A 23,775-nucleotide genomic window follows, 5' to 3' on the forward strand; every position below is an offset into this window, starting at 1 on the left:
TTTATAAAACATGTTCACCCTGCAGAAAACAAAACTCTCTTGAATATAATTTGAGGCTTGAGAATTGTTACATTTAATATTATGCATTAAAGTTCTGCATCCTCATGATGCTTTTTAAACATGTTGAACTTAAAGAGGCAGTTTTGAGATATGTGAAGAATTGCAATTGAGGTCTGTTGTGGGAAGCCACTGATAATTGACAATAAATTAAAATAAATGTGCAGTTCCTATTCTTACAGGAACAAGTGATCAGATATCCTTAATGTTTTAAATTGAACTTTTATTAGCCATCACCACAGAGGTATAGGGCTATATGGTTAAAAATTAACATTATAATATTGATAACATTTTTGTCTCATCTTGATATATCTGTGCCTGGAGCTTGGCACCACCCAAGACAATTGTGATTGGTCCTAGAATGTATGTGTGGTGGAGCCAGACCTTGCTCCACAGCAATGTGGAGTAAGGTCTGGCAATGTGAGACTACTACATGGCTAATCACATATGTCCTTTTAGCTCTGTTTTGGTCTCCACAAGTTCCAGACAAATATCCTGTTCTTTAGCTGCTTAATGCTTAACTATGTTCACATGCTAGTTGATTATTTTGTCTGCTGTTTAAGGGTAGCTTTTAGTGGATTCATCAGAGCATTTTTTCTGCATACTGCCACTAGAAAGCAGGTTGAGGAGAGCACTGAGTCCAAAACAGTAAGCAATGAACTGAAAGAGGTTAACACTCTATTCTCACATTACTATAAAAAAATGCTTATTTAGTGCACCTTTAAACTAAATGTACCTACAGTATGTTCAGAAACAACATAATTTTTACAAAGTTAGTGCTACATGATCACTCCAATAAAGTTCTATCGAGAGCAGATAGACGACATTAAATCACCAGCAAGTAACGGAAGGTAATTAGTAAAGAATCGACCCTTAGATTATTTAGCAATAACACATATATGTTTACACATACTGTTTGCAAGGACTAGGGAGGAGGCATTATTCTGTACTCATGCACTCCCACACATGAAACTCAGATCCACTTCACATCCACATGTACAAATAGTGGCTTATTCCCAAATGCATCTTCAAACAAACTAAGGGTGGTGCTGCTGTTTTTGTTCATGCTCCGAAGGTATGCACACGCTAACATCCTTCTAGAGAGTATACAAAGGTTGGTTGCAGCTAGCTATACACCCTTAATCACACCTACATACACTTATTGAAATGGGAGAATAATGCAGCGCCTGGAATCCGTGCATAAAGGAAGCATTTCAGAAGGCTAGATAATCATATTTACATTATCATGTGCAAATCATAACTTTTGTTACATTTTCCTTTTCTACACATCTGCACTTTGCAATGTATATGTCTAAGTTTCTAAGCAGCCCCATGAACAATTTCTGATCTATTTTTGTGGTTTATGTGGTTTTACAACTCTACATACATCTCTTGTCAGAGCCTCCTAAACGTTCATGCTCACCACATAGGAAAAAAACAAAATGCACACATGCAGGTTTTTCATCTTTACATCAGCAACTGAGTAAGGTATGACAAGAGAGGCAACTTAGTGCAGCAAGGTAAGAGACACTTTCATTCTCGAGTATGAGTCTACGCTCACAATGCATGAAGCATATTGCTTTTCCTCCCCCTCAGTTGGTCATCTTTCCGTTTTAGCTCTTGTTCCTTGTCTTGATAATCTGTCCACCTTGAAACAGCACCCGTTGACTCTGGTTGACTCTCACTGCTCTCATAGCGTCATTTTTGACTGGAGCAGGCAGATGTTTTCAGTTAAAAAGCTCTAAAAATCCATCCAATCGGCTCAGCACCAAACAGCAGAAAGACACAGTTGGCAACAGGTTTTAGAGCATAGTGGAACATTTAGCGGTTAAAGAGTCATACATTTTCCTCAGGAGTTAAGAGTTAAACAGAGAGTGAATATTGGACTTTAATTTATCACATGGCCAGAAATATAACTTTAACAAAATTCTAATAATGCTCCCTGACAGCTGGATGTGTAAATAAGCGGCTGTTTGCTAACAGATCTGCTGATCCTTGTCTTCACAATTGTTTCTGATGTCCCCAAGTGGCCAAAAAAATCTGTTATTGTAAGCTAATATTAAGAGAATAGGGAATAAGCACATGGAAATACAAACTGGGATCATAACTATGGTAATTATTAAGTGGTGTCAACAACTATAAAATAATAATAATATTAATATAATGATATATGTGATATAAGAATAAGTTATCTAGTAATATATAAACTTAGTTTTCAGGATTTATAGTTATTAGCATGTTTATTGATTATTTGTTGATTGCCATTTTGAAGAATTGCCAGAAATTATATGATATCCTTGTTGGTTTACATGCTCAGTCACTTAAGCTGTCAGATGCCACTGAACATTGTTTCTGGATTCACGTGTTGGTATTTCACAGTCTGTCCTCTCATTCTTGTCCAGGTGGTACCATGGGCACCTCTCTGGGCGAGATGCAGAGAAACTGCTGACAGACAAAGGCAAAGCAGGTAGCTTCCTGGTACGGGAGAGCCAGAGTAAACCGGGGGACTTTGTCCTCTCAGTTCTCACCAATGAGGAGAAACACGAGAATGTGGACCGCAAGACCAAGGTCACCCACGTTATGATACGCTACCAGGTGGGGTTACTCTCCATCACCATTTGGACTACGTCAGCATACTGTTTGTGCTTTAAGTCAGGTTTTAAGTCGTGTATCTGTGAGCAGGTCATAATTTGTTTTTCGCAAAACACCCTCTAGACTGGGGCTGCATATCGTTCAAAAATATTAAACATTGATACCAATATCATGACTTCTGCCACGTGACTTCTACCCAGCCCTACTACAGACCATCTGTTACTGTAGTTGAACTGTTGATGTTTGCTTCCAGCAGGATGGTAAATACGACGTTGGCGGCGGTGAGAGGTTTGACACCCTGGCTGATCTGGTGGATCACTACAAGAAGAACCCTATGGTGGAGAAAAGCGGCATTGTAGTGCACCTCAAGCAGGTATGGAAGAGAAATAAAACAAACAAAATCATCCAGTCTGGTGAATCTTTTGCACACAATATCTTGACGGCATGGATGTTGCAATAGGGTTGCTATCTCAAACTGCATAAAAATGTTATTTTCACACTTGAGCTTTTTACATTTTGCTCTGTTGACTAATTACATTTCTGTGTCCCAATGTGACAATGACAGCCCTTCAACGCCACAAGAATAAATGCAGCCAACATAGAGAACCGGGTACGAGAGCTCAACAAAGTAGCGGACAACTCGGAGAAACCCAAACAGGGATTCTGGGAAGAATTTGAGGTATGTAGGCTCAAAGCAGTCAGCACCAGAATGTTTCCTTTAAATCATGATTTTTTTTAGAATTTAATATTGTTGATCACTTTGTAATTCCAGTCACTTTAAATCCTAAACCCTACTGTCTCAGTTGTGGGTTGCTGTTCAAACCACAGAACTTTATTTCAAATTGTAGTGCAGACCCCAACATTTCCAACATTTTGTGGGGATTGATGAAGACATATATAATGTGTCCATTTGATGGACCGATCAGCCATAAAACATGCAGTCTTGGGTTTGAATAAAATCAAATCATTTAGCTTCAATCAGAAGCTGACTAAGAGGTTTTTAACAACATTTAAGCTACTTAAGAGGAAATAAAAGTGGAAAATAGGATGTTACGAAGTTGAAGGCTCTGTGTTCAACAATTTTATTTCTGTAAATGAGGCACCGGTTAAGAGCTGAATGACTTGAATCATATGTACGAGAAATAATTGGAGAAACTGAGTCATGCAAATTATTCTTTTGAGTATTGTCTGTGCTGGGATGCTACATTTTTGCCAATGGAAATTTTGAAAGGAAGACTTTTTTAAGTTGTTAATAGCTTGTGTACAACACCCCTTTTGTACAACACCCCTTCACACGATATTTATGTTTCAGTTTTCAATTCTAACTTTGATAGCTTTCTTTCTTTATTTTTCACGAGAGTCATTTGTTCCATGGCAATGAGACAAAAATCTCTTAAAGTGTTGTCACACTTTTAATGCTCAGAGCATGGTACACAAGACAAAGGTTAGTTTACTTACTTATTTACATACTTACATGTACACCGATGGGATTCTTTCTCTTTATACCTTTGCTTAGTTCTCCCCCTCTGGTCATGGTTGTTTCTTTCAGTTAGTGTATTTCATGCCTTTGTTCTTGAAGACAAAGGGCTAATCAGCCAGAGGTGAGAATCTTCTGATGACATCCAGGGGGCAGTTTATGCATTCAGGTCAAGAGCCATTCAGTCAATGGTTACTTTGGTAAAGGATTCAGCATTATCAAATACAAGGGAAGTTTAACACAATAACATACATCTTGTCAAATACCGTTTCATTCAAAGGTTATATTTTAAGGTAAATACCGCTTGATCAATGACAACTTCCCTGTATTTATAAATGTGATTAAAAAAGCTCATCTTATACCAGAGATGTCAAAAGTACACACTTCCTGTACTCAAGTAGAAGTAGAGATACTTGTGTTAAAAAATACGTTGGTAAAAGTAGAAGTACTGACTTACTCATATAAAAGTAACAAAGTACAGGCCTCAAAATGTACTTCTAAAACTAGTAAAACTAGCCGTGTGAATGACAACCATTATTTATGCAATGCTACCTGGACCGCACAAATGTTACTACTGTAGAGTGCAAGCTGAGAAACTTCAGTGGAGAGGGAAAAAAGACTCTTTATATGTTGTTGCCAACCTTTTTAAATAGATTTCTGCCAATAGGCCTTAAACATCACATATAGGATTATTGTGACAGAGACTGGGACTCCAGGTTAATAACATTCTGACTGAGGAGCAAGATATTAATTCAATTGTGATTCTGTGAGAATTCACACATCCAGTTTCTCTTTTTTTAACATTTCAAGGAATCTATATGTATGTGAGTGTGTTCAAATACACTATATGAATTACTAAACAGACATTAATTAAGAAGTTCCTCATACTTTAAGAGTTAACTCTAGCAACCACTAAATGGCAAATTGTAGTGGTGCATCAAGTGCAACGTATATTCTCATCCATTTAGATAGAATTCGGTATTGATGACGCAAAAAATAACAACGGTAAGGCCACTTCAATTATTTGAAACTAAAGTAAGAGACAATTTTGTGAAATGTAAGAAGTAGTAAGTACTATTATTTGTGTCAAAAATGTAAGGAGTGAAATAAAAAAGTCGGCACAAAAATAAATTGTAAAGTAAAAACATCTGAAAAATCTATTTGAGCACAGTCACAAAGTATTTGTACTTTCCATCTCTGTCTTATAATGCCATTTGTTCCTTGATGTTTTTTATTTGTCTGTTCCATATCTATTTGTGTAGGCTTACATCAAGGTTTTTCTCCAGTGAGATATTTTTATTATTGTCTATAAAGGGAAATACAAACGTATTTATGCTGTCTTGACCTTTGAGTAACGATGTGAAAGTTGATTTTCCTGTATCTGTCATGCCACTGGCAGTCATTAATATGATTAATTTCCATTGTGTCAGGGCATATTAGGTTATCAATTATAATATTGCATGTATTGGTTCAATACCAGTTTTACAGATTGTAGTTACTGATCAGTGTCTGGTTCAATCTTTATTGAGATGATATTTAAATTTCTTAGTGTGCGTGTGTGCGTGTAGATTAATGCTGTACTTGCGTGACATAATAAACCCTTTAGAACACAAATGCATCCAAAATGTTCTATAAAAAAAGTATGAAAGAAGCGCTTTTGAGACTCTATGTTCAAAGACCACCTTTAAGTCTAAAACCTGAACATCAACAAATGCGGTAGTTCTGCACTTGCACTCCAGCATTGACCCCTACTGCATTAAAGGCCTATTGCCCTGTTCAAACAGAAAGCATTAAATAAGGCTTTAAAATGAGTCTCGTATTTAAAATCAGTGTCAATCAATCGGGAAAATTCTGTGTTATTACAAAGAAAAACAATTTTATGTGTATGCTCTTTTTCCCTTTCATTGTTCGGGCATTGCTGTCATCTTAGCAAATTTCAGCCACCTGTTGATCAACTATAACCAGGATTGTGTACTCCATAGTGCTACTGGAGGTCAAAAACTCTACCATTTAATTATTATCCAAACGTTTTAATCCGAGTATGGCTGAAATGAATGAATCACCTCAGAATGAATAGTTGCAATATAGTAGATATACTTTTGTTTGGAACTTTTTGGAACTCTGTCTCATAAAAATGTTGTTTTCTTTTGTTTCCACTACCAGGTACTACAGCAGCAAGAGTGTAAACTGCTGTATCCCCGGAAAGAAGGCCAGAAGCCAGAAAACAAGAGCAAAAACAGATACAAGAATATCCTCCCCTGTGAGTAATGCAGCAACCTGCCATTTCCTGTCTCTCCAACTTCCTGTGGAAACAATGACGTAGAGGCCTTAGCAGAGCGTGAAGACTGTGCTTTGATAGCTCACAGCCCATCAATTGACATTAGTTTTTGGAAAAACACCAAGTATGATCTCAGAAAACTGACGTTGTGTTGTTCAATAACGGCAGTTTGATTTATTGTTTTCAGTTGACACAACTCGGGTTGAATTAAGGGAAATAGATCCAGATGTCCCTGGTTCAGACTACATCAATGCCAACTACATCAGAGTAAGTCTCCTCAGCTGTACGCAAGGCCATTAATCAACAAATGTACATTATCAAAAGATGTCAGCAATACACAACATTCAGCAAAACCTCAAGTACATAAACCACCTTTATGTACTGTAAAAGAATCATAGATGGACCAAAGTTATACACATATCATACAGTAAAACAAACTTATTATATAGGCAATCATTTAAAACCTTCTCTTTATTTTAATTGGGAATATTTTGATCCAATAATGAAACCTTTTTGTATAATTCTATTTATCTTTATCATCATCAGGGAGTTACATTACGTTGTTACATTTTCTATGTGAATATGAATCTATTTTTCTCTGTGTCAAAATATTTAATTCAGTATATAATTGTCCAGAGTAAGCATGAAGAGGGGCGCCACGAGGATGAGGGCAAAGTCTTCATCGCCACCCAAGGGTGCCTACAGAATACGGTCGTTGACTTCTGGAAGATGGTGTATCAGGAGAATACACACGTCATTGTCATGACCACAAAGGAGATGGAGCGAGGACGGGTGAGCAATTATCAGTAAACATAATGCTAATATTTTTTTTATTGCTTCTGATTAACTTAATGTTGCTAGAACTAATTAAATAAACTAAGTAGAAAGGTTTCTATGCCTTATATTTCCAAAACAAGTAGCTTCTTTTTCTCTGACTCTCTTTTTTGTTTGCTTTTTCTAGCTTTTACTCCTAAATGGTCTCTCTGTTGTGTCGGGATTGCACTCATTTGAGCTGATTGCTGTTGATTGCTTGCAATAAGGCAGATAAATGAACTCAAGGGTGTTTAGAGAGGGGAGACAACACCAGTTCCACCAGACACTTTTTACTATGACCTCCAACTCCAACACCCAAAAATGTCTGTAACCTTTTGTTTGGCTGATAGTCCATTAACACATCATCTATCTGCATCTCTATAGTGCTGCGTTGATCTCTATAGCAACCAGAACTCACACAGCTCCCCACACACTATCCACAGCTAAATTGCTTATTTAAAAGCTTGATATTTTCACGCTGCCACCCGTTTCAATAATAGTCCAGTCTTTTGTGCTCTATGTTGTTCAGTTCAGTGGTTCAGTTTTGAGGTTATTGTGAGCAGCACCTGCAATATATATATATAATATACAGTATAACATTTAAAAAAAATAAAAAACAGAAGTGTATAACCTACAGCATAAAACATAGAAGACAATAAATAAATGCTGATACATTGTAAACAATTTCAGCATGTTTATGTACGACTCTCGTTTTGGGAAACAACTTTTATAGTCAGACAGAAAGTGTGATGGTATTGCGTTCATTTCTGATATTCTACACATGAAAGGATGACTATTGTGAGTCTACATACCTTTGTAATTATTTATTATATAGATAAGTGCATGTGAGTGAATATTGGCATGCAAATGAGTTTCTATGACCCATTCATTGTCTCAATGCATTGTACAACCATCATGCAAATGCACTATTCAGGAGAAGCGAGAAGAGTACCAGTGTTAATCCTGGCGGTCAAAGGGGGGTGTTTTGTGAATAACTTCACCTAAAACCCCTCTACTTTGTTTTCTAAACGTCATGTGCAAAATAGCTTTTTGGGAATAGTCAGGACAGGAGGGACACAGCAATAACAATGACAGAGCCATTTACATTTTTGAATCACAATGCCCAAATGGCATCATCTCTGGCGGTTTTAGTGTGAAGGTTTTGTCATTTAAGAGCGTGAGCAAAACACTCCATATCTAAAACATTAAATGTTAAAACACGACAATACATGATGCAAGTGCTATTCATCTAGAGGTTGCCTTAATAGCCAGATTGGTCACAGAGTGCTTCCCTGAGCAAGTGTTAATGTCTCACGATGAGCGAAATGTGTTTCAGGGACTTTCTAAGAAACCAGGTGACACCAAAAGTCACAATATTAAGTCCTGTTGTTGACCTTCACAAATCTGCATCACTCTAACTGCATGTCAACCATTTTGTTTCTGCATTCACAGTTGAGAGACAGTGCTTGATGGCATTAGCAGATTCTCAAAGAGATGGGTGGATATGCGTAGTAGGGATGATGATGATTGTGTGTGTGTGTGTGTGTGTGTGTGTGTGTGTGTGTCTGTGTGTGTGTGTGTAAGTTGTGGGGGTGGGGAGGGAGATGGTTGTCAAGGATAGTATGACTGTTAAGCTGATTGGAAAGCTGCTTGAGATGAGCTGGTTGTTTCAGTTGTTTAATACCCACCACCCTCCCTAACTCCCTCTCCATCCCCCCTTCTCTCTCTGTTTTTCCTGATTTAGAACAAATGTGTCCGTTACTGGCCCGACCTCCACGCCACAAAAGAGTTTGGAAAGGTGCTGGTAAGGAACATAGATGAGCGGCCAGCACAAGACTACATCCTGAGGCAGCTGGAGGTGACCCGTCTAGACAGGGTAGGGAAAGCTGTGTACTCAATCAGAGTTGACCCACTGACCTGTGGTCACACACACAAACACACACACACACACACACACACACACACACAATCCAACAGCACGTGCTTTTGCTTACAGAAGGATTGACTGCATGGATCTCAAATACAAGAAACAGGTAGAAAAAAAGTATGTAGCAGAAGTTCCTTTTAATATTTCAAGGTTTCTTGCACTGAAGCCAAACATAAATTTAAATTATTCTTTATACATTAATACAATAATAAACAAATTAAGGGTTTGTTGCTCAATTGGGAATTTCAATCGGCTTAAAATTCATTTAAAAGGGAGGAATTTAAAACGGTATGTAAAGTCTGCTAAAACTGTTAATTTAGCAGTATTGTCTCCAAAGACTATAGCCCCCAAATTATGTTTCTGTTCTTTAATGTTTGTGTTTAGCTGAATGACCGCTAAATTAAATGAAAGAAAATCAACCAGCACTTGTTTTTTAATATATCACACTTTCACAATTAATAAAGATTCCTCTCAACGTCCTGTGAAAGCAGAGACGAAAGCGGAAAGAGTAGTCCATCCATGTTTCTGCACATTCAGGTCATCACAATGGAAAGATTTTGTTTCACTGAAATGAGACAAGTTTTCTCCTTTACCCAGGAAGGGTTCCTGGTTTCTGTAATCATCTACTTTATCCTTGTCCTATGCAGTAGTTCCTCAGCATGAGTCCACTGTAAGAAATTAGGGACAGAATCCACAATTCTCATTTAGCGTAAAAGCATATTTCAGAATTCACGACTACTCATAAATAATGGTGTAGTTTCAATATTACTGCAATAACAGTTACAGCAACAAAGCCTGCATGTGACTACCAGAGAGTATCCCTACATTACAGTACAGCAATAAATAAGTCTGATCCAACACAAGGATGAAATATTATACCGACTTTTGAAAATCAAGTCCACTTAAATCGTCTATATCGGACTGCTGAAGCATCATATTAGCTTTGGCTGAACTTTGGGGAACCATGCTTGGAATGAGTATTGTGGATTTTGTCTCCTATTTTTACAGTAAGCCTGTTAACAAACACTACAGAGACAGTATGGAGATGAAGAAAGAGAAAGACATATTAATAGTGCAAATGTTGTGTGAAATATTTTGACAACTTCAACTTCTCTTTTTTTGCTGTAATTTCCTTGTAGAAGGAGCCTCCGAGGTACATCTGGCACTACCAGTACCTGAGTTGGCCGGACCATGGGGTGCCCAATGAGCCTGGCGGTGTCCTCTGGTTCCTAGAGGAGGTCAACCGTACCCAGAGTACCATTCCAGATACCGGACCTATTGTTGTCCACTGCAGGTACGACCAATTTTACAAAATAATGCGTAGAGTTTGGTTGAAAGTTAATTCATACTGGGTAGATGCTTAAGTAGAGGTAGTGGGTTTGAATCCCACCAGAATAGTCAAGCTTTAGTTAAATACTCTTTTTCTTTGTCTTTTTCTCCACGTGGACTCAAGTTTTCCATGAGATGTTAAAATTATTGTGGACGCCTGAAAATTTGCTCACTAAATAAAAAAATATGAAATAGGGATATCATAGAATAGTGTTTCAACTGACCACTTGGGTGTGCTATAATTAAAGTAAAATTTTACCTTAATTAGTTGTCAATGAGTCTTCACCAAACTAGCAACAGACGAAACTAAATATAAGGACATAGTTATTATTAGGACTAACACATTTTGAATTTGGTCTTATATACACTTAATCCTCTATGTTACCTCTTGCAGCTATTTATTTTTAGAACGGGTATATTAAGTTCTGCTTTTTTTGCCAATATACTATTACTCCACATGCTTTATTTACATCTGATTTACTTACAAAAACGAGATAAGACATTTCAAGGGGTTTATCCTAATAAAAACAATTGAATATATATATACTGTGTATATACTGTATATGTCAGCATGAACACTATCTAAACAGTAGCACAAAAAAGCACAATCTGTTTTAGTTAGGCTGTAGTCAGGATTTTGTTTTGATGTACTTTACCATAACAATCCCCCAAACATGTACTACTGACATGATGACAGATTGACAGAACATCTGATTTATGAATTCCACTGATCCGTCAGCTGCTGATGGGAGGCAGTAGCTATGTCCGTAGGGTGTTGGGTACAGACGGAAGTATGGGGTTTGGACTGACAGCTGGTGAGGTGCCAGTTCACCTCCTGGGCTCTTGAGCAAGGCACCAAACCCCTAACTTTACTTACTCTAACATAGGTCCTGAGCGTGTTTTCATTATATTCAGGCCTGTGCCAACATAGTTAGCGGAAAAAATAAAAGCATACATTATGTTGTTATTGTAGGGAAAATAACACTGAGTTGAGCTGAGTTGTCTCTTGACATTTTATATGAGACACAACGACATGTTCAAGTTTATTGCTGTTGCCAAGTTAAAACCTATAATCCATAACCTTAGACTTTCATTTGCCACTTCCAATGTCATGTATGGGTTGAGAAAACTCTTAATGCTTATGTAACACTTTTCATAACAGTCTGGATGAAATCAAACATGCTCTTATTAGTAAGAACATCTATTTTCCACCTTAACATTGCTTCTTATTTCCTTTAAGTGTTGTAACTACCCACGGTTTGACTTTTCACCCTGTTGTCCCCCGCAGTGCAGGCATCGGCAGGACAGGCACAATAATCGTCGTTGACATCCTAATCGACATTATTAACCGCCAAGGTGGGAGACTCAAATATGAATCTGACGCACTGGAATTTTTATAATGAAATCTTTGTACTGCATCTCACACTCTTCTCAGCTCATTTCTGGATGTGTGTATATGTGCATGTTTTAGGTCTAGATTGTGACATCGACATCCCAAAGACCATCCAGAGGGTACGGCAGCAGAGATCAGGCATGGTACAGACAGAGGCCCAGTATAAGTTCATCTACATGGCTGTGCAGCAGTACATAGACACGGCTCAGAAGAGACTGGAGGAGGAGCAGGTACGCCTCAACATTCCAATGGCTTCCAAAAAAAATGAAAATACATACAAAAACACTTTTTGACACAGTAATGAAGGCCTAATATAGGCCTAATATTTCTGTAAGATGTGTTTGAGTTGACACGGCCGGGATGCCAGTACTGTGTGTTATGTGTCAGCAAGTTTCCAAAGTGCTGCTCCAATGCTAAAAGTAGATGCCACCTGGGACTATTTAGTGTATTTTAAGCTCTTATATTGCAGATACAGGAGAATTCGTGTCACAACCCAATGTAAGTCGAGTACAGATTTGAGTTGTATACACTTTGCAACAAGTGAAGATGTGAGTTGCGCTAAGTCACTTTGCGACAAATAGCCTACAAGATGCCAACTATAGACTTCTGTAAGCAAAGGCTGTCACTTGAATGGCGTTTTGAGGTACTTTTGGCAATTAAACAGTCACTGATAGCTAAAAAAAAAAAGTTCTGTTATTGTTTGTAATGAAAAAAGTTTATTATTTCATGGATTTAACAAATTTCAGTATGACATGTTATACCGTAAACCGTTTAAATCTGAGCATGCATGACTCAAATCTGCACTCGACTTACATTGGGTAGTGACAGTGAGTATTGTCCCGTAAACTGAATTTGCCTCTTATGTTGTTGTCAATTTGCAGAGGAATAAGTTGAAGGAGAGGGAATATTCCAATATCAAATATCCCCAGATGACCAACTCGAGGTCCAAACCCAGCATGCCATCCTCGCGCTCTTCTTCTGTGTAAGTGTAACACATACAATGATGGTAAAGTGGAAATTTATGTGATTATTAAACATGTGATCACAGAACATTAAGCAGGAAATGGGTTAAAGTTGTTCTTATTGCTGTTTGTTATTGCAGGATGACAAATGATGATTCGTCTAGTGTGTACGAGAACATAAACTTTAAAAGCCCTCAGATGTCATTTAGCAGTAACACCAGGAGGTAAAACATCGCTGTTGACCTGAACATCTGTCTACCTGCCTCCCTGTGAGTACTTCATTAATTTCATTTAACATAGTTTGCTTTTTGCTGTGTGCTGCTTGTGGCAAAATACATTCAGCCTCTTTTATGGCACTGGTTTTGGTATATCTTTTCTGTCAGGATAGGGTTATTGGTGTTATAATAATAATAATAATAATAATAATAATAATAATAATAAGGCGCCTTTCTCGGCACTCAAGGACACCGTACAGTAAAAATATGAATACAATATCTACGTAATATAAATTATAGTTTGTATTAAGCCTTAGTTGGAAAATAGAGCCATGATTTCTCTCTAACTTAAAGGTGTCCTGTGGAGTTTTAGACATCTAGTATTAATATGGAGCTGTTTTTTGACGAGTGGTTCCCAATTTTGTTTACCACGTGCACGCAAAACACACTGTCCATGGTGCAACACTATTCCACTGATCAACAGGTGGCAGTAACACTCCAAGGTAAAGTATGCAGCAATGCATCAGAGAAGAAGAAGAAGAAGAGGAAGAGGAAAGGGGCGACAAGCAAGCAAGCAAGAAAGCAAGGAAGTTAACATGGATATAGACAATCCTGTATCTTGAATACTTAAAAAAAAATTGCTTTGTAAATATTTATACGGCGCTGGACACAATTGTTATACCCCAAACATGCACAAAATGTGTTTGTTGAGTAACACTGAAAACATAGCTTTTGTTTGTTTGCAAGAAAAGTCCACAAGGCCTTCTTACCTTCAGGCTTGACTGCATTTCCCACTAAAATCAGAACGCAAAGGTGCTGTTCAATCTTTTACCCTGATTCAAGACAGAGAGTTCAGTTTCTTCCAGTGAGTCAAATTCATTTTGTAAGAGATGCTCTCTCTTTTTTATGGTTCAGATCATAGATTGGCCAGGAGCGTCTGAGCTCCCCATAAAACAACAAAAAAGTCAATTTATTCAATTTAATTTATAATCAGAATTAATTCTCACAGGCTCATTCTTTTCTCTCTAATAGGGATTATTAAAGCAGACAGGGAACCCAGCAGTGTAGAAGAGAGTGAGTCCTAGCTTGGTTTGAGGTCGTCAGCATTAGACATGTACCTGCTGTTTGGATCACTAGTGAATGTACAGTATATAAAATACATATTGCTATTTAATAAGACAGTCTTTGTGTTTTAAGATACGCACATGTTAACACAAATTGTAGGCTTTTTCTTTGTGGCCTTTTTAAATGTGTAAGTTGGAACACAATTCTGTATGTTCTATATCTGTTTTTTAGAGTAAAGTTGTTAATGCTTGGTGGCCTTGTCTGTATTTGCAGTCATAAAGGGCCATAACATATGTGAGAATTGTAACTGCTGTTTGTTAAGGAAAAGTTACTCAGCATTGACAATTTTTCTGGCTGTTAGGTCTCTCAGAGATCTCTTTTGTAGTAGGACCTAACAGATACATCGACTGCACCAATATTAGCTTATTGCAAACACATCAGTATTAGTTTATGGGAGGGTAAGTTACTTAAAAATCCAGTCCAGGAATTACAAATGAAATCAAATGTCTGCCTTAAAAATCTAGTATCACTGTTTTGTTTTTAACCTCACATGCTAAAGTATTATGAAGGCAATAAAGCTTGTGGATTGAAAGCACTTTAAAATATTGAACTAAAATCCAAACACATGGAGACACCCTTGATAACCTGGCAGGTGTAGTGTATGTTGAGTAAATGCTGCTTTTAACTCTAAATTGAGAGTTACCTCAGGTAGAGTGTTTGTGATTCAAAGTGACACCAGCCATTAAGTCCACCTGTCTGCCTGTTGTTTGGTGTTTGCTTCAGTTTCAGCGGAGGTGACTCTTCATCAGCTCCTTAAAATCCCTTGGGGGAGGAGGGAGTGTGCTGCTCTGACTGCACCCCACATCAGTGGACCCTGCCTGGGCTGAAGGTGGCGAGCTGACCCCTCTCTCCTGCTTCCATCCTGCTTGGCCTCTCTGGAGTCAAACCATTGAGACAATGACTCTACAGCATAGTGCTCTCGCTCAAGTCCCTTGTCCCCCCTTCCCCTCCCTCACCCCGACCCATTGCTCTAGCCTCTTCCTCTCTTAACCAGCGCGAGTGCCTTGTCACAGGATGTATCTGTAATCTAGCCTCCCCAAACCTGCTGTTACTTCTTTACTGTTACAATTTCCAAATCCTGGAAATCCAAGTTGACATGAGAAACATCCTGTTTCCCTAGCTGTGACGGATGATAAACATGGAGTCTATGGAGTCTTCTGCGGCCTGAACTGAACAGAACTGTACGGGAACCAAGAATAGGTCAAAGCTAAGCTGTTTGTCTGCTCTTTGACAGAAATCAGTCTGTTCACTTTCCCTCTTTCTCTGTCTTTGCTGACTTCATTTAAACTCGACCTTAGACTGTTTTTTGGCATTGTGTCTCTCCAACTGTGTTGGTTATTAATGTGGGTGCTGAGTGATAACAAGGACAGATATGTAACCTGCTACAGGACCCTGAGGTAAAGGGAAGGCAAGCCAGCTCTATAAAAAAATTGACACAATAATTTCAGGTGTGAAAGTGGATTTCTTTTTTTTTTAAGATGTGACTAATTGTCAATGTTTTGTTGTTAATGAGTTGTACAGCGTGTAACTCCTGAAAATTAGCTCTTCTATACTTTAATAGGACTGGAGGCCATTAATGGTTACTGGGACACATCAGTCCTGTTTGTCATCGGAACATGGCCTCCAGCTGTTTTTTTTGTCTGTCTATTTAATCCGCTTGTTTTAATTATTTCTTGGTGTTTTTGCTGATACTGTGTAACATATGAGATGTTGAATTATTTATATCTATATATACAGTATATATATATACACACACAAATTTATAAAGGAGCATTTGGATGGGAGGGATCATGTACAAGCACAAATGTCTAAGCAGCGTCCCCAGCACTAAGTTTGACCTACCAATAAATTGTAACATTAGTTCCAAGTCCACATTTGACAGGAAACAGGGGGAGGGGATTCCTGAATGGGTGTTTGGAGTTGAGCTTGGCTGACCGCCGTCTCTCAGCTGCATTTGACAGGCTGTCCTCGTTAATCAGCAGGTCTGATGCAGTTCTACATCTGTCAGATGAGATCGTCACAAGAGACAAGCGAATGGGGGCGATTACAGTGGGCCAGATGGCCCTCTGCCTGAGATTGAAGAATAGATTTGTCTCCAAAAAGTAATTTAGAAGATGGCCATAATCCAGGCTTGATGATAGTAGCGGGCGTGTAAGCCAACGTCATTGATGTGATAACAAAGACGTTGGTGTCGTGGAGCTATTTTTAGCCTCCTGAATCAGAACCAAAATATCCTACTCAAATACAAGTGCACATGCATTTGTGAAATCTGAGCTAGCTTGTTTAAAATGTTATGAATCCGGAAATCCTTAAACTCTCACAGTAGGAAGATGTCATCATCATGTGTGTTTAGTCTACCTTTTTATTTTAATTCAACGCATCAAATGAATGAAAAGCACCTGTTGGTGGTGTTTGTGCTCAGACCATTCCTCTTTCTCCAGAAATGTTTGAGTAACCAGGTCAAGGACACTCACAGACTGGGCTCGCCTTGTTTTCTTCTTCTTCATAAATCGGCCAGTTTCTGCTGCTGCAACTCATGATTCTTTAGCAACATGATTTTAAAATACAGCTAAGTGTAATCAAAATGTGCTGGAGTAACAGTACTCAGCCATTGCACTTCATTTGACCCTGCAGCAGCCATATCATCCTGTGTGACAACCCAGTTCTTTAATTTATTAAGGTCTCAGTTGAAGCTTTGTTTGTCCAGGGATTTCAGTCACTTGTCTGTCAGCATGAAAAGTTTTCCCAGTATTAATGGTTGCCAATGTATTTTAATGGTTAATTCCTTTTGTGAATAAAAACTATGTTTTATGAAATATGTGGCATTGATGCCCTGTGTCGGTGAAGGCCTGTGTCTGTCTAGAAATATGCTGCACCACTTGAATTTGGACAATGAAGATGTTTGGATTCTTCTAGTTTTTCCTTTTGTCCTTTTCCCATCTGAACTGTGATCTTTGTCCGATGAAGACAAATGACCTTGGTCGTTTTGTTTCTGAACTGTCTTGCGCTGTGGATAATTTTAGATTTTTATTGTATTTCACTTTGCCTCTATGGGTCAAATTTGTTTTATGAAATGGTGAAACATCGATACTTGAAAGTGTGAAACTGCTGAATCTTTGGTTGTGTGTGAATGTCCATTGGCTGTGGAAGGATTTTTGGTAGTGCACTAGACTTTTCAGTGTTGTTTCTTTTTTCTTGTTTCATTTCAAATAGCATTTCAAATTGATTGTTTTGTCCACTCTTGCATTTTATATTGTGTCTGAATTATTACTATTATTGGTGTAATTTTACCATTGATAAGTAAATTTTGAGTTGAACCAGTATACATGGAGGTATGTAACACGGTATTTTCTTTTTGCTTGTCCTCATACATTTACTTGAACGTGATGTTGATGTAAATTTTTGATTCTTGTTCCTCCATTGTTTGCAGTATGCCTGCAGTGAGTAGTAATATTCTGAGTGCCCCCATGTTGTTTAGTGGAGGCTCTTCCTTTTTTTCCCTCTTCTTGCACTGGCTCTGCCCAGACGCCTTCTTGCTGTATAGAATACAACTGCTGATGCAATGAACAGCCAGAAATGGCACAAAATTTATTATCATAGAGTTTAATAAAGATCTATGTTGGCACTATGTTAAATAACATTTGGATTTTGCTGTTTTTTGTTGTGTTCGCTTTTTAATCTGGAGCAGTTTTGTTTCTACTGGGGGACGGAGAGGAAGAATATAGTTTTGGGAAAGTTTCCTGCACTCCAAAGTAAAATAAATATCAGTGTATGAAGCATGCGTGCGGCCCTGTGGTGGAGCAGAGAACAAAGAACAGTGTGTTATGAAGCTGTTTGTTTTAAACCCTGCTGTGGCTCTCCATCTTGTCCTCTCTAGCTGTCTCTTCGGTAGGAGAAGTGCTCTATTCCATGATCAGAGAATATTGCTCAATGAATGAAAAGCAAAGCAGAAAGCGCATTCCAGAAAAACACCAATTTAATCGGTAATGACAGATTATTTCATGGTTGACGTGGCCTGTAGAGATGTATACTGTATGACTGTATAACTCACAAAGAAATGAAAAGAGGGGGGAAACTTATAGCCAAGTGTGTAAATGTGTAGTTTTAATGCCATAGAGCAAAATTAGGCCCACTTTCAAGGAACTTATAGTCATTCTTTTATGTGCAACATTTATTTTTGTCTTTTTTTTTATCTTTAATACTTTCCCGTTTCTGATTAACCACGTTTACTGGCTGTTCACATGGTGCTTCAGGAAGTAGCATTTTTATTGTGGCGGCTCCTAAATGATGTTAGAATTTAACCATGTGTCACAAGTGAGCTACTTGGAAAATCCCACAGCCTGACTGCTCTTTATCTGACTAATCCAGGAATAAATAAAGGCAATTTCCTTTCAAGGTAAAGGAGGGCTTTGTTTTTATAGTCATGGGCTTAAGGTTCAGATAGGGAGGAAATGACAACAAACGGTCAGTAAAGGGTTTGGCTATTTTGCAACTTGACCCCAAAACTAAGCCTTTTTTATTTGCATTCAAGCACGTCGGAAGCTGTGCGTTGTTTGATGGGAATTACCTACACCCGCTGTTCACACAGATTAAACCACTAACTGATGCTCTCAACTGCTCTAGATTGAGTTTTTAAGAGAAAACACATGAACAAAACCAATTTCAATCAAATTATATCAATCTAAATAATGAGGCTGTCATGCACAAATGTTTTCTTATTTCTCGGGAACATTATCTTACTTCCCTTTTTTATTGTAGTTCTGTAAACAAAGACCTATCAAAACACACAAATCAAATGTACAATATATAAAGTTTGAGTTCTTAGTACAAAAGTACATACAACCTTCTTGTGTATTCTTTTAGTTAACAGAAGCATTTTAAATGGCACTGATGTACTGATACCGATACCGGTATCGCCTCCCATACCACCTAACAAAGTGGTATCAGTATCGGGATGTACCCAAGCAAAAAATGGTATCTGACCATCTCTAGTGATTATCTGCCAATTGTCAAAATGTGACAAATCCCATCAAACCAGTTACCCTAAAAACTCTAATCTAATTTCAAACTACAGGTGTTGATTTAAAGGGCAGACGTGGATTCTGTGAATGTTCTGTGACACTGAACATGATTTGAGGGAAGGTGCCTGTCAGAGTTTATGTCCCACCACTCCAGGGCAGTTTATGGCTAACTATGGTTAAGATGGATAGCTTTGTGAAGTTAAAGCCACTATATATAAATATAAAAAAAAAAGTGATTGTAATTTACCTGAGTCTGATGGCATATGACACAATAACACACAATTCCAGTTAAAATGGTGCAGACTGTGTTTTATGCAGAGAGCACAAAAGTCAGACAGAGGTGTTGACAATTGGCAATGTTGATTTCAAATGTGCAGTATACAAGATTATGTACAGTCACTGAAGTCCAGTCCATAAGTTATCTCTGGCCGGCCTTGTAGGCTGGGAACTGGCTAAAAGTAGTAGTAGCTGGTGTTGTGGTAGTGGGGTTGATGGGTTCTTTCACACTTTCACAGCGCATGTTCCCAGTGCTGAACATACACTGCAATGGCCACAACACAATTATAAGAAGCAGCAGTATGAGCATGATAAAAAGCACTATCCTCTTCCAGTCTGCCAGCCGGCCCATAAGGGAAAAAGTCTGGGGCTGCGTCTGGATCCGAGCATCCACTGTCTTGCTGGCCCCAATGTCAATGCAGACGCAGAAGGCTGTGGGACTATCACGGGCCCCTGCACCAGTGTCGTGCTTGAGACTTTTGTAGCACAGCTTCTCTCCCTCCAGCCACACTGGCTGCTCCTGCTGCTGGTGCTTGGGCAGCTTGCAGAGGACCTCGCGGCTAGTTGTCAGGGCGGGGGGTCCCTCTTCAGGCAGCGTGGTGGGGTGACGGCAGAAGGGGCAAGAGAGGCGAGTGCTGCTGCCGTCAGTGTCCTGGTCAGCCACCGAGACTGCCATGAGGCGGGAGAGGCACTCCAGGCAGAAGGTGTGGGTGCACTCCAGCAGCTTGGGGGTTTTGAAGACATTGTCATAGGTGTTGTAGCAGATGGAGCACTCAGGCTGGCCCACTACTGACACCTTCTTTTTTAGCTCTTCAGCAGTGTCCTGGGGGGCGACCTGCATGTGCCAAAACTGTGGAGACTGTTCCATCTTCGAAAATATAAGCCTACCCTCTCCTTTGTCGAATATCCTAAGGACTCGTCTGCCCTTTCCTTTCCTCCTCTTTGTCCGTCCTTAACTTATGAATTATCTTAAAGAGAACAGATGACAAGTACAAATTAGTTTTCGTATTTGGTATCTTACTGCACGCAGGCCTATTGTGAAAATCGTGAAAGTACAAACCATTTTTACAGTCAAGAACAATAATCCCAACACAGGATTTCAGTCAGTCAGTGCACATTTTATGCAGCACAGTTAAATGTTGAACTTTGAACTATTTTATTCTCATGTAGATCACACTTAATATTATTTTGGTTTGTCAATAAGTAATTTTAATAACAGGTGTGATACAAAATGGGTTCAGTGATATTGTGCATTTACTAAAGCAGCAGCAGCAACAACCACAAACAATGACATGCCGAAACAGGAACGGAACGGACAATGTCCACACCATATCTACTGTTGGCAGCATGGATGTCCTGCATCTGCCCGGTGTTATTGTTTACATTTCACTCTCGGTATTTAAAGAAAACACAAGAAAAGATTTTCGAATCATATTTTAATCAGCATACAGACCCTGAACAAGAAAAGCCTAGACAAGAAACATATTCGAGACCCTTTATACCAACATGAATTATAAAAAATTATAAATATCTACTGACCAAGAAGAGGAGCTTTAACCTTTTGAATACTTCTATAAAAATGTAAATGGTGAACACACAACATTGAGGTTATCTAACCAGCGATAAAGCAAGCAAATGTTTTCTATTTTACACTAAAATAGTGTGCTATCTTGCTTGCTATTTTGGGCTAATGACGTGGCTGAGTAGCATGTCTATGTTCCCTTAGCCCTAGTCTTGCATTGTCTGACCTACAGTACCTCCACAAAGTTGGGTTGGGAACCAGAGGGTCGCTGGTTTTATCCCATTATGGACCAAAGAACAGAGTGTGGATTAGCTGGAGAGATGCCAGTTCACCTCCTGGCTGCTGCCAGGTGCTCTTGAACAAGGCACCGTCATAAAGTTCATTTCGCCTTTGCAATTAAAATAACCCCACATCATCACATAACCTTCACCATACATAGAGATAGTCATGGGGAACTTTTCATAAGATCATCTCTCAATGCAAATCCAACCAGCCAGTAAGCTAAAAGACAATCGGTGTCCTCAAAAGGTTGGATTTTCCTAATTTTTTAAAGTAAGGCACTATGATCAATTTCCAAAAGAAGATTTTTGTATTCCTCTCTTTGATCAACTTCAGCATATTTCAAGTTTTAGTTGTTTATTATTTTTTTCCCATAGCTTGTTCTTTGTGAACACAACAATTGAAAATACAAAGGTCTATCAACATATTCATAATGTGTCAAAATGTAACAAAATGCACATATCAGATGTACAATATATGATGTTTGACTCCGTTGTACTGAGAACAAAATTAAATGTCTTTCTTTTAGCCAATTGGATATTTATGAAGGTCACGTCACCATTATGAATAATGCTATTTGTCTGGGGTTCGGAATTTACACCGTCGCTGAATGTTGAGCACAAATCTACCCACTCTTGTTGTCTGTTATCTGATACTGTGCCAAATGTGAAAATATGACACAAAAAGATCCCAAACTCTCATCTAACATTAAACTACAGGTGTTGATTTAAGTCCAGAAATGTGGCTTCTGTTAAAGTTTATGTGACACTGAACACAATTTCAGGGAAAGTTTGTGTGTTCAGGATGATGGATAGTCAGAGCACAGGTGTTCTCCTCTCTGTGCCCTCTGGACTGATCCTGCCCCAGCACCCCCATCTACAGTACACAAAGTCCCTGCTTGTTCTCCGTCTAATCACTCCATCTACCCTTGAAATTCCTGCTTAGCCAACTCACTCTCTTTTTCTCTACTGAATTCAGTCATGCTTTAGTAGGATGACGACAGATGCTTCTGTATAATTACACCTGTGTTATCAGTTTAAAGCCTCCCCTTATCACTGATCAAGACTACATGTCCCTAATTGCTCAAAGTGAAATTCTGTCATTGGGTGTGGTCATTTACTAGATTTATTACGAAAGCAATACTACTCGACCTATAACAGGTACAATTTAAATGTACTACTTTGGTTTTTCACTTAAGTTGAGCACTAGATGGTAATTTGTTTTTCAAATAAAGTATTCAAACAGACAAGAATGAACCACAGTTGGGCACAGTTAACATTGCCTTTGGCTCTCTTTAGCTATGTCATTATATTTTTGAGTATTTGCCTTTTATTACAGTATTATAGTATTGACTGAGTTCATTCCAACCCATTAAGGTATTGGGTTAATCAGTAGTTATGTTTCACAGAATTCACGGGTCATAGAGCTCAAGCTCAAGGTGAAAAGGAGAGACAGTTTCTCAAAGCCCCAGGCAACCTGTAGAACGAGCACTAAGAAAATAGCAACCAACTGAGCATCAAACAACACAGTCTCACATAAAAAAGTCCAAAGCCAATGAGGGGAAAGGGTTTTTAGTGGCGGCCTCCTTCTGTACTTTGTTATACTCTTAATCATTCCTCAAACAGTCCATAACAGAACTCCTGGCTCAAACACTCACCAGATACAACGTAGTTTTTAATAAATACACCAAAAAGATTGACATATGTTTACAGCATCTTGGTTTGACCTTTGTTTTACAGTTTAAAGATGAAAGTAACAACACTATCTTGTAGGCTCAGGTCTAACAAAGCCCACATCCTCTTTTTTAATGTGGTTTTTTGTGAAGTCTGGTCTCGATTCAACAATTTCCAAGAGAGTTTTCTCCCATGGGAGACAATGAAGCAACCTTAACATCTGCTTAGCTGTGTTGATGTAGCCTGTGAGACTTCTAAATGTGTAGGTATGAGATTTGTAGTTGTGGTTTAGAGATGTGTGTCAGGTAAACAGATGGAGTTTCTGAAAGACTCTTGTAAGACTTTGTATGTTTTTGAAAAAAGAAATAACTTGTTCTTTCTTTTTCAATAAAAGATCTAATTTCAAATGTACTGCTGTTTTAACGTGACATGTAAAAAGCATATTGAAGCCTTGTACTGTACAACAGAGTCAAATATTAATTCTTTTACATAAGTCCTTTGCTGAACCCATACTACCAACTTTAAACATGGTAGAGGTCTTTTTATTGTGCATTGTGCTTTAATTTATGGTCCCTCATCACCATCAGTGTCCTGTTTTTCTCACCTGTCCTACTGACCTATTAGTATTCAAATCACTGCTCGTTGGTCATGAGACCTAATTCAAACTGAACCGTGCTTTTCAAGCTTCATGTGGTTTTCTGTTTTTCAGCCCCCATTTTGTCAGGCCCAGCTGTGTGTATCTTAAGCTCAACTGTCATCCACAAAGCTGCCCTACCTGTTCTCAGTTAGAAAGGTGAATGAAACTTGATCTCCCTTCCGTTTGAAATGGGGGGGGG

General features: G+C 38.5%; 2 protein-coding genes and 1 long non-coding RNA gene across 9 annotated transcripts in view; 2 read left to right on the forward strand and 1 right to left on the reverse strand.

Annotated features, from left to right (window-relative positions):
* The window catches only part of LOC117947049 (tyrosine-protein phosphatase non-receptor type 11-like), a 42,814-nt gene extending 25,011 nt beyond the window's left edge, over positions 1 to 17,803 (forward strand). For 3 of the 7 annotated variants that reach the window (XM_034875611.1, XM_034875610.1, XM_034875614.1), the window contains 13 exons: positions 2,460 to 2,652; positions 2,903 to 3,022; positions 3,215 to 3,328; positions 6,290 to 6,386; positions 6,592 to 6,671; positions 7,026 to 7,196; positions 8,962 to 9,093; positions 10,284 to 10,438; positions 11,762 to 11,829; positions 11,945 to 12,096; positions 12,748 to 12,848; positions 12,969 to 13,097; positions 14,892 to 17,803. In XM_034875611.1, the coding sequence (XP_034731502.1) occupies positions 2,460 to 2,652; positions 2,903 to 3,022; positions 3,215 to 3,328; positions 6,290 to 6,386; positions 6,592 to 6,671; positions 7,026 to 7,196; positions 8,962 to 9,093; positions 10,284 to 10,438; positions 11,762 to 11,829; positions 11,945 to 12,096; positions 12,748 to 12,848; positions 12,969 to 13,056 (1,471 nt within the window). In that variant the 3' untranslated portion in view covers positions 13,057 to 13,097; positions 14,892 to 17,803. Of the gene's footprint in view, positions 1 to 2,459; positions 2,653 to 2,902; positions 3,023 to 3,214; positions 3,329 to 6,289; positions 6,387 to 6,591; positions 6,672 to 7,025; positions 7,197 to 8,961; positions 9,094 to 10,283; positions 10,439 to 11,761; positions 11,830 to 11,944; positions 12,097 to 12,747; positions 12,849 to 12,968; positions 13,098 to 13,527; positions 13,547 to 14,891 lie in introns of those variants that run through there. The other 4 variants (XM_034875615.1, XM_034875613.1, XM_034875616.1 and 1 more) reach the window with 4 other exon arrangements.
* The window catches only part of LOC117947051 (RING finger protein 223), an 11,381-nt gene continuing 1,132 nt past the window's right edge, over positions 13,527 to 23,775 (reverse strand). Inside the window, exons 2-4 of the mRNA XM_034875617.1 lie at positions 19,546 to 20,433; positions 13,733 to 13,742; positions 13,527 to 13,539 (exon numbers count right to left, since the gene is read on the reverse strand). Of these exons, the coding sequence (XP_034731508.1) occupies positions 19,608 to 20,333 (726 nt within the window). The 5' untranslated portion in view covers positions 20,334 to 20,433 and the 3' untranslated portion in view covers positions 13,527 to 13,539; positions 13,733 to 13,742; positions 19,546 to 19,607. The remainder of the gene's footprint in view (positions 13,540 to 13,732; positions 13,743 to 19,545; positions 20,434 to 23,775) is intronic.
* The window catches only part of LOC117947052, a 17,775-nt gene continuing 12,371 nt past the window's right edge, over positions 18,372 to 23,775 (forward strand). Inside the window, exon 1 of the long non-coding RNA XR_004657144.1 lies at positions 18,372 to 19,060. This is a non-coding gene — a long non-coding RNA (uncharacterized LOC117947052). The remainder of the gene's footprint in view (positions 19,061 to 23,775) is intronic.

This window comes from Etheostoma cragini, chromosome 7 (genome assembly GCF_013103735.1).
Source record: "Etheostoma cragini isolate CJK2018 chromosome 7, CSU_Ecrag_1.0, whole genome shotgun sequence".
In the NCBI taxonomy this organism is placed as follows: domain Eukaryota; kingdom Metazoa; phylum Chordata; class Actinopteri; order Perciformes; family Percidae; genus Etheostoma; species Etheostoma cragini.